Consider the following 11,095-nt stretch of genomic DNA (forward strand, 5'->3'; position numbering starts at 1 on the left):
AAACTATATCTTTTACTGAAACTTAATTACAGTGGAAGAGTACCAGTCACTTTTCTAAAGAAGATAGAAGTAAAAAAGTCGGGCATGCAGAGATAAGAGCGGTTTGCCCGGCCACAGTAACTGTAGAAATATTTGGCACAAACCCCAGGCAGCTTTCTGAAGAAACCCATGTCAGCTGTGAAGAATGTAGACCACAACAATGGCAAATTCAAAGCTGTAAAGATAACCACTCTGCAGTATTGTGGAGAAGGACCCTAGCAACCCACGCACGGCATGTTGTGATTAAATAGAACTGAAGGTGGTGACGTGGCCTTGTAAAGGAAAAAAAGTTATTTGAGTCTCTTTGACATTGAGTGGACGGATATAAAGATATAAAACAAGCTGTGCATGCAAGAAAACCTCATAACATCTAAAGTAATATTTCACAAAACCTCATGGAGGGAATTTTAGAGATTGGTGAACAGTTATGAAAAACACCCAAGAAGAACATGTTTCAGATAAAGGTTGCAATAGTACCTTCAGACTTTGTCCACATAGGAAAATGCATCTATTCATCTATTATTAAAAAACAGACTTTGCTGAATTGAGTCAAAGTCAATTTAAAGTGTTTAACTTCCTGACACATTAGCTCACTTTTAAAATCTCCTATTTGAGATGAGTTGGAATTTTCTTTTAGTATGCATTTTTAAAAAAGTAAGTATAAAAATTGGTATTTAAAAGATGTCCTCGTTTAAGGAAAACACAAAGTATGAAAGAGTTTACTGAGCACAAAATGCAAAGAAAGTCACTGTAAGGTCCCCCATATGAAAACACAGGACATACCCGACTTCAGAGGATACCTGGGTACACAAAAAGAGATGAACAGAAGTGAATTTGCTTTGTCTATGAAAGAAACTGCAATAACTAAAAAGAAGAAATAGTCTCTGAAATAAAAATTAGAGGAAGAACAATCTGTTGTCATTGTGGTGTTTCAAACATATCCTTTCCAAGGTGCATTCAGTGTTTTGTTGTCTGAAATACCACCAATTTCCCCGGCTTGTACAGACATTTTCACACAAAAACAAATACGCAAAAGCAAAAATCTGCTGTTGTGTCTGTAAGATAACCATCTGTCAGGGTTAACACATATATGCACATAGAGATGAATGGAATCCCTGAATCACCCAGATGAGACACACCCCCTTCAGTTGTTTTGTATGCTGGAATCAGGCTGTTTCTTTCACATGGTCTTGCACAAATCTCGTCTACTTGTAAAAATGCTTCTGACACAGTAAACAAAATTCCACACAGGTTCCTCAAAGACAGTAAAACTGAAACTGCGTTCGTTGGCTACAGTTGCAAATCAGGTATGAACAGAGAATGGATGGCTCCTAAAAATAGAAGGAAATTCATTCCTTATCTGAAGTTAATGACAATTTTTCCATTAACTTGCACGACAGAAACCATCTTAGAGGGGGAAAAGATGTTTTAACAAATAGATATCTGTTTTTATATTTTTAAAAATCTATAACTTTGCTTGTTGACTGGCTAATTTGGCATTAGGTCAAGTTAGTTAAGGCAGAACTTGGGAAACAGACACAAACGGCTCCTCACAAACCAACTCCACGTGGGCCTCGTTTTTCTTCATTTAAAAAAAAACAAAAAACAATGAATTAATTGCATGAACTGCTGCACACTTTCATTTTTTTTAAGATACTAGAAAAGGAGTAAGCAAGGGACAGAAGATGGTTGCAGTTATATTGTTATGTATTGTTATATCCCCCTGAAGGCAGGGGAATGCAGTTGGTTCCATTTGTTTGTCTGTTTGTTTGCAGTCTAGTGTCCACAGGTTTCAAAAACATTATTTTCACATTTTGTGTGGTGACAGATACCTATAACAGCAACAGCTAATTTAATTTTGGTGAAAATTGAGTCAATGTCAAAATCAAGTTCAAGGTCAGACCAAATGTAAAAGTTGGTAAAAAAAAAAAAAAGTTCACTCTAAATTTAAACTTTTATGCAAAATATTTTATGGATAATCTTCAAACATCATAACAAGGTACTAAAGTTGACCTTGAAAAATTTGTTCAATAAACCATATTGATTAATTCATCACAGGAAAGGGCATCGAGAGAGCTCTACAGCACACTTTTTAATTTTAATACATCGCTACAACGTCACTACGATGCGTCTTTTACTACAATGTCACAATGCCATAACAAGCCGATGTCATCACGCTGTAATTAAAACATCATAAAACATAACGTTTTTTTAAATAAAAAGGAATAAATAAAAACATTTTTTCAGCTGGACTCATTAAATAAAGGAGCATATAATATCACACTAATTCAGCATTACAAACAGCACAATCAGTTAAACATACAATATACAACATACACAATATAAAATAAAGTGCAGCTCGCACTCTTATACTCTTATGGTATTTTTGAGAATCATGAACATTTCTTTTTTCAGTTTTCAATCAATCATTCATCTTAGTTTTTGATATGATAATGATAATATCATAAAGAGCATAAAAAATAAATAAAAAAATTATAATGCAGAACAAAACTGACTGTCAGGAAGGTGAAAACAAACTGATGATTCAAAGTGAAAGCAATCCGCAGGGAAGTATAAAAAACATCAACAACCCCGTCCCAATCCAGACATTCACAATTTACATTCTAAATGTTTCTCTGTGCTAATTTAGAAACAAACTCATTATGAGAGGTACTTAAATCTATTGTCTGTAGCTGCCGGCATTAGCACTTGAAGGAATGTTGATGGCAGTCTGCTGAAAAGAAAATCTGACTTCGCTGGAAAAAGACAAAAAAGAACCGAGGTGTCAGTCAGGCATTTGGCAAAAACACCAAAGTCTTCCTGGGAACCTGCGTTCCCAAGAAGCCAGAGCTGTGTGTCAAATTTCACACTGATGTTTACGTCTTTTAATGTGTGTGTGAATGGGTGGATGACTAGTTGTGTAAAGCGCTTTGGGGTCCTTAGGGACTAGTAAAAGCTCTATACAAATACAGGCCATTTACCATTTTTATGAAAAGCAATGCAAATTGCAAAGTTCGACCTGTACAGGTGCGAGCAGTTGGCACAACAAACATGCTGAATGCAGACTTACAGGGCTAGTTGGACATTTTCAAATATCATTGTTACTATGTTTGACTGTCTATAAGTATAATATTATAGATACGTGAAATATGTGTTTTTAGCAGAGGAATTCAGTTCATTTTTACTGATTGTTTTTTTATCACAAGCTAAAGAAAGCAGAAGAATCTAAACTGAAAGTAAACTACAAAAGCATCTCCTTTTACCCTCATGTCTCTGTAGTCATTTAACCGTAACACTGCAAACACTTGATCAGTTGAACTCCAGGTGTGACGCACGCACACACACACACACACACACACACACACACACACACACACACACACACACACACACACACACACACACACACACACACACTGTTGACCCAAACTTTGTTTGCTAAACTAACATTAAATTAAAAACAGGCCATTCTAGTTAGGGGACAGTTGTGCTTCCTGGCACCGTGACGATAATGTAATTGAGTGAGGTTGAGCTTATGTTCTCAAACAGATGGAGCCTACCGGCTGGTTATTGTGTGCTTTCCCTCTGACAGCCTGAAATGATTCATGGAGCTGAAGAAGAGGAGTTTTTTATATATACTTGAGCATGACGGGCTGTCATGGAGGCACTTTGGTCCCCTATCGTTAGATGTATGATTTTCATTTTTCCTCTTCGTACTCATTGGTGTTTGACACAACATGTATAACAATGCTCGCCTAGAAGTTCTCGTGAAAATAGCTGAAATAGCGATGCATGTGCATAAACATGTAGCCCACCTGTCAACTACCATTACCTAACAGCAGCCACAGTGTGAGAAATGAGTGAAAGGAAAACAGGACTTTTGAAATAACATGTCAGTGTTTCATTTCCAGAAAGTGACACAGCTGATATCCTAACCCACTGATTTGTGAAACACCTTATAGCTGATTACCCAACGAATTCCTGTAGTCAGTATTAGTGTGACATAAAGATGTTTTAAGGACAGAAAGGAAAAAAAATCTTTCTTTGATAATTATCAGCAAGTTTACAAAATGTGAGTGTCTGATTGAGCATGTGAGCCTTTTTCCTTTTTCTTCACAGATACGATGGCATTAAAGATGGAGGAAATGAGCACGGTGGGATTTTTTTTCTTCAGCGATGTGGAAATGGAAAAAAGCCCCATCAATTTTCAAAATAAAGTTTTCCTGTAACACTTTGTATTTGGGTGACGGATGATTGGGCTCCAGAGAAGAAGAAAAAAAGAAGAAGAAACTAGCGTGAGACAAAAAACAGTAAATGACGCACAACAAAACACAACATGGAAAAAAGTCACAGAAGTAAACTGCTCTCAGTCATCACCCTTTGATTTAGTTGGATCATCTTATATTTATTTCATTCTTCTGCTTTTATTCTGTTGTTTTAACAGACAATCTTATGATCTACTGAATTGCTTTAATATGCACTCACCAACCACTTTATTAGGTACACCTTACTACTCATTTCTTCATGGTTCAGCGAGCTGCTGGAAATACTCCTCAGAGATTTTGGTCCATATCGTTGGGACAGACACAGCTGCTGCAGATTTGTCCATGACGTGACTCTCCTGTTCCACCACATAGTCTGCTTTGTTGGATTGACATCTGGTGACTGTGGAGGCCGTCTGAGTGAACTCGCTGTCATTTTCAAGAAACCAGTTTGAGATGATTTGAGCTTTTTCATGTGGTGTGTTATCCATCAGATGATGAGTACAGTGTGGTCATAAAGTAACACTATTACACCACCAGCAGCTTAAACCATTGATGCAAGTCAAGATGGATCCATGCTTCTATGTTGTTTACACCAAATGCTGACCTGATCATCTGAATGTCGCAGGAGAAATTAAGATCGACCAAGCAGTCGCCAAATTTTGATGAGCCCATACTAAATATAGTCTCAGTTCTGAGTTGTTCGCCATCGTTAGTGGTGCGCTGTGATCTTCTGCTGCTCAACGTGTCGTGTGCTCGGAGATGCTCTTCTGCATTCCTTGTTTGGAACGAGTGGTGGTTTAAGTCACCTTCCTCGCAGCAAGCTGCCTGCTCTCTTCTGAGCTTTGGCAAAAGCGATTCGTCTTCGCCCAGAGAACTGACGCTCACTGAATATTTTCTCTGTTCACTTATTCACTTATTCGGTAACCTCTGATTGGCTGATCTGATATTTGCTTTACCCATGTTAATGAGCAGTTGAACAGGTGTTCTTAATAATCTGAGTGTCATAGTTTGCTAATTAGAGCTTCTTTAATATATTTAACTGATTAATACATTTACATTATAATGGGATTATCAGTTAGCAGCTTATTCCTGTTTTTCATATAGCTCAACGACCAAACAGGTGAGCTTCACTTATGCCTGATACCTTGTGATTAAATGAACACAAATAAATTCATGAACTACCAGCCTGTCTCATGTGTGGTTTTTTTAACCAGTTCACCATCTTTTCAGACCGCAGTTCCCCTCTGGTACAAAGAGTGTGAAAAGTCACAGATGTTAATAATTACCTGAAGAGAGTTGTTGCTGCTGTAAACTGTCACCGTGAGCAATCACTGTGACACAAACTGGAGAATTCATTTTATATTTGCGTCTGTGCTCTAAGTATGTGTCGCAACGTCTTCATTTAAAGACATTTCAAAAACATGTGATGACACAAGCTGTATGCTGTGTGCTGTAACACATGGGGGAAGGAGACAGGACATTGGGTCAGTGCTGCGCAAAATCCCCAAATTGTATCATGTTTAAAGAGTTGCTCTTGAACATCAGACTCATTTGGGTGCCCAGCCTTTGTCATCTTTAGAGGTGAGTGTCTGATTTAATACATTCTTCTTATATAGATGGGTACACATGAAAAAATGAATAAAAGGGCAGAATTAAAGTGATAAACTGGGACTTTTTATATATAAAATTACATCATATATACCAAATATCATACCAGAAAAAATGACAAAAGACTTTTAAGCTATGAAACATATCTTAAGCCTTCCACTTAGGAGCTGATACAATAATCGTAGCTTATATTAAACAGATATTTCTCTGTAATCTAATTACTGAGTCACTGTATCAGTGTTTCCTAATTGTGCTGCATCTTATTTAACTTTGAGTCTTATTTTCATTGGACAGTCACGCTATGTACAATAGTACAACAAAATTGGAGTACTGAAAGCAAATTATAATAAATAAATACCACATCTAGAGAATAAAATATATATATATATGTGAAAAAATAAAACGAGTTAATCAGATCAGGTCAGGCACTTCTCTGGAGGTTATAATTTATTAAAGATGTTCTTTAAACTGTCACAGTGGTAGCTGTTTAGTTCAGCACAAGTTTGATTTAAAGCTACGAAAGGCAACTTTTGCAACCACAAATTATACCATTTTTACAAGTCAAAAAAAATTAACTTATGTCCATACACTTCCTGTGTTTGCATAGTGTTGGTAGTGCACTAATATCATTCTGTTTCCCATCTACAGCCATGTCATTTGTCTATGTCTTTGAAGACAGTTACTTTGAAAATGACTCCATTGTCAATGGGTCCAATGCATCCAGCACATACACTCCAGATCTAGATACCTTAAAATGTGGATACAAACCAATGGAACCTTCAGCAGCTATTATCCTATGTAAAATCCTCATAGGCATCTTCTTACTGGCTATACCAGGAAACATGCTGGTAGGATGGGTGATCAGGACCAGCCAACAAACTCTGACTCCATCAGATGTGTACCTGTTCCACCTGACCATAGCAGACGGACTGATGGCTCTGACGCTCCCGTTCTTTGCTGTAGCACTGATCCAAGGATGGATCTTTGGAGACTTCCTGTGTAAATTCCTCAACCTCGTCATGGATGCAAACTTCTACACCAGCATCATCTTCCTTGCCTGTATTAGCATCGATCGTTACCTTGTGATTGTGCACGCCAGGGAGACACTCAAGAGCCGTCAGAGGATGTGCAGCAAAATGCTCTGCACAGCGGTGTGGGCCCTCGGTTGTGCCCTCGCTCTTCCTGCTCTTTTTAATGATGTCAATAAGGAAGATGCCGAGAAGATGATTTGCTCTGTGAGCTTTGACATCGGCAGCTCCACCGTATGGCGGATCGCCACTCGGGGCTTCATTCATATTTTTGGCTTTTTGGTCCCTGCGATTGTCATGATCTCCTGCTACAGCATCACTGTTGCACGGCTGCTGCTCACTCGTGGTTTCCAGAAGCACCGAGCCATGCGGGTGATCATAACCGTGGTGATTGCATTTCTGCTTTGCTGGACACCATACCAAATAACCATCATGGTAGACATACTGCTGAGGGCTGATGTAGTACAGTTCAACTGCGCTATGAGGAGGTCGGTGAGCACAGCGGTGGTTGCAACCCACTGCCTGGCTCTGCTGCACAGCTGCATCAACCCTTTCCTCTACGCCTTCGTGGGAGAGAAGTTCAGGAAGAAGATGAAACTGCTTCTTCATAGAAAGCTCAGACAGGAAAGGATGTCAGGGTCAAGGTTCAGCAGGTCAACATCTCAGACCTCAGAGGGCATTGGAACAGTTCTCTGAGCACTGGGTGAATTTTTTTTATCTCAAGACTTCTAGAAAACAAACTGCTTTTAAATATATAAAAGAAGGAAATATTGGTCGTTTTAATTCGTCTAGTTGTCCAAAGTTTAGTTATTAGAGTAAATCCTCTCTGCACCATTTAATACATGTTAATGCCACCGAATTTGCACCAAAATCATGGACTGAATAGCAAACATGGCCACCAGTAGAATCTGTGCTCCATTAAAAAAATGCAAGAGCCATATTTTTTTTATTTGGCTCATGTAAACTATTTAAAGTCTTATGTAGGGGAATTTGGACCTGATGATGTCATCTTACAGCTGTAAATATCTTTTATTTCCATTTCCTGACTTATTTTTTTTTTTAGGTTTTTTTTTTATTGCTTCTGTTCTTTTTTATATTGAACTTAAAAAAAATCTTAACTTACCTTTAATGTATCTAGTCTTGTTTGCCCTCACAGTTTAGATTTTAGATTTGAATGACTTCCTGCTTTTGCTTGTTTGCCAAATCATGTTGGAAACTATTTGTTTTTAAAGGTGCTGTATGAATAAAACTGTTATTACTATCATGTGCGAGCAGCTGGAAAGAGACATATTCAAGAAATAAAATGCAGCTTTTTATGACAACTGGTTTTTAATTGACTAACATTTTTATCTATTAGCTACTATTGTTACGCACAAACAACTAAACCAACTGCGACTTATGGTAGATTACTTATAAGGGTTTAAAATAAGATGAAAAAGTCCAGGTCTCTTTTCTCTTGCTGCAGGGCAGTGTGGATATTGTGTATTATTTAAATGTCCTTGTCCAGATTTCATATTACGTTTACGTGCTGCATTGCTGCCATCTAATGGACTCACTTTGGTAATAAGGAATTTCCTCTACCTGGATCAAGTCCATGTTCATTTTTACACACAACTGAATTCTGTGTCATTCTGTTTCAAATCAAATTAAATCTACTTGTTACAACTTGTATAAACATTTTATGGTATAAAGTTTGAACATATATAAAAAGTTTTCAAGATATATATTTTTCAAAAAGGCCCATTAAAGCACGTTGAATGTGTATATACATGCATATATATACAGGGAGTGCAGAATTATTAGGCAAATGAGTATTTTGTCCACATCATCCTCTTCATGCATGTTGTCTTACTCCAAGCTGTATAGGCTCAAAAGCCTACTACCAATTAAGCATATTAGGTGATGTGCATCTCTGTAATGAGAAGGGGTGTGGTCTAATGACATCAACACCCTATATCAGGTGTGCATAATTATTAGGCAACGTCCTTTCCTTTGGCAAAATGGGTCAAAAGAAGGACTTGACAGGCTCAGAAAAGTCAAAAATAGTGAGATATCTTGCAGAGGGATGCAGCAGTCTCAAAATCGCAAAGCTTCTGAAGCGTGATCATCGAACAATCAAGCGTTTCATTCAAAATAGTCAACAGGGTCGCAAGAAGCGTGTGGAAAAACCAAGGCACAAAATAACTGCCCATGAACTGAGAAAAGTCAAGCGTGCAGCTGCCAAGATGCCACTTGCCACCAGTTTGGCCATATTTCAGAGCTGCAACATCACTGGAGTGCCCAAAAGCACAAGGTGTGCAATACTCAGAGACATGGCCAAGGTAAGAAAGGCTGAAAGACGACCACCACTGAACAAGACACACAAGCTGAAACGTCAAGACTGGGCCAAGAAATATCTCAAGACTGGTTTTTCTAAGGTTTTATGGACTGATGAAATGAGAGTGAGTCTTGATGGGCCAGATGGATGGGCCCGTGGCTGGATTGGTAAAGGGCAGAGAGCTCCAGTCCCACTCAGACGCCAGCAAGGTGGAGGTGGAGTACTGGTTTGGGCTGGTATCATCAAAGATGAGCTTGTGGGGCCTTTTCGGGTTGAGGATGGAGTCAAGCTCAACTCCCAGTCCTACTGCCAGTTTCTGGAAGACACCTTCTTCAAGCAGTGGTACAGGAAGAAGTCTGCATCCTTCAAGAAAAACATGATTTTATGTAGTCTGGAAGATGTGTGGTTGGTGGGGTGGGTGCAGTTTTCTCTGTGGTGGGGTTGGGTGGACTGTCCAGGGCTCTGTGGAGCCGGGGGGCGCTACTGCACTGGGCCCCGGTCTGATGGGCCTGGGCCCCCTTTCCCTGGCGGGTCGCGGAGGGTGGGAGTGCCTACTGGGGTCAGCGGGGGAGCTGGCCCCAGGGAGGGGTTACCTGCCCCTCCCTTCCTTCCCTCCCCATCTCCAGCTGCCTCCCTCTTCCCGCTCCTCCACAACCACCCACACATGCAGGGCCTTGGAGTGGGGGTATGTCACCAGGGTGCAGAGTAGGCTACCCCCCCCCCCCCCCCCCCGTCCCCTTCTGGCTGCCTCTGCCTCAATTTTATCCCACAACTTAGACATTCACATTATTCACACTCTCATTACACATACATATAGGATCTTGGGGGTGGGCACAATCACGGAGTCCAAATCACCATCAGGGTGTATACCTCACCCCTGACGTCGTTGCCCACCTCTCAATTTTAAATACACTTAGTCATTGAGGGTTAGCAGGAGGGACCATGCGCTTACCTGCTGCTCTCTGGCAGGTAGCTCCATGCCCTCCTGGGTTTTAATTACACCTTAGAACACACATGCATCAACACTACAATGAGCGGGTGGAGGGAGGTTTGGAGTCTTCTCCCACCCCCATTCTCTGTGGCCTGCTGGAGCGGGAGGGCTAGTAGGAGGAGTTGGCCGTCCGACTGCGGTCTGGAGTGTGGGGCCTCCCTGCTGCTGCGGAGTCGGGGCGGTCTGCCTCTCCCCACCGCAGGGAAAAGGGAAACACCACCTGGGTCTGGGTGCAATTCCCCCCTCCAGGGGCAAGGGTACCTAGACCCGGTTCGTAGAGTACGCTTGGGGAGTGTGATCGTGTGTACAGCGTCTCTTTATGTCTGTCTCCACGTTGGTTGAGTGTGGAGTGAGTGCATATGAGAGCATGAGGGTGGGAATGGATGTTTGTGTCTGTGTGTGCCTGTATGTCTGTGTCTATATGTCAGGTTGGGTATCAGACGCCACCTCTCTGGGGACACCTCAGGCCCTCCAAGGTTTGGAGGCCTATCTCCACCCACCACCACTTCCCCTGCCGGTGGCGGACTCCCTCAGGTGTCGGTGTGTTGGTGGTTCTTTGTGTCTGGGGGTGGGCGTCCGGGTACACACCGGCTCACTCCTTGGCGGCCGCTTGTCGGGGCCTGGGGCCTGGGGCTCGCTCGGGCCCCTTTGGAGGTGGGGTGCCCCCGGCCTCTCGGCCTAGGGCTCGGTCACTCAGGCGCAGCTGGGGGCCGGCGGAGCTCACGGGCGCGTCACTGCAACTCCCCCTGACTTCTGCTCCGCGGCTGCTGAGTGAGCCCTCATCTGGGACTCTCCTCAGCTCTTACTGGGACAGTGGCGCGGCTGCCCCTCTGTTGGTCTTCCTTGG

General features: G+C 41.3%; 1 protein-coding gene across 1 annotated transcript; it reads left to right on the forward strand.

Annotated features, from left to right (window-relative positions):
- Positions 1-5,868: 5,868 nt before the first annotated feature.
- Positions 5,869-8,586, forward strand: LOC146548305 (C-X-C chemokine receptor type 2-like). Its single transcript, XM_085264355.1, has 2 exons — positions 5,869-5,885; positions 6,561-8,586. The coding sequence occupies exon 2, from the start codon at positions 6,563-6,565 to the stop codon at positions 7,634-7,636; it is 1,074 nt and encodes a 357-aa protein (XP_085120481.1). The 5' UTR covers positions 5,869-5,885; positions 6,561-6,562; the 3' UTR covers positions 7,637-8,586.
- The last annotated feature ends 2,509 nt before the right edge of the window (positions 8,587-11,095 follow it).

This window comes from Mchenga conophoros, linkage group LG23 (assembly GCF_057382185.1).
Source record: "Mchenga conophoros isolate Kocher_MC1m ecotype Shallow Benthic linkage group LG23, M_conophoros_male_GT1.1, whole genome shotgun sequence".
Classification (NCBI taxonomy): Eukaryota; Metazoa; Chordata; class Actinopteri; order Cichliformes; family Cichlidae; genus Mchenga; species Mchenga conophoros.

Excerpts from the sequence above, each read along its gene's own strand:
- LOC146548305 (XM_085264355.1), top strand. The coding sequence starts at position 6,563 with ATGTCATTTGTCTATGTCTTTGAAGACAGTTACTTTGAAAATGACTCC.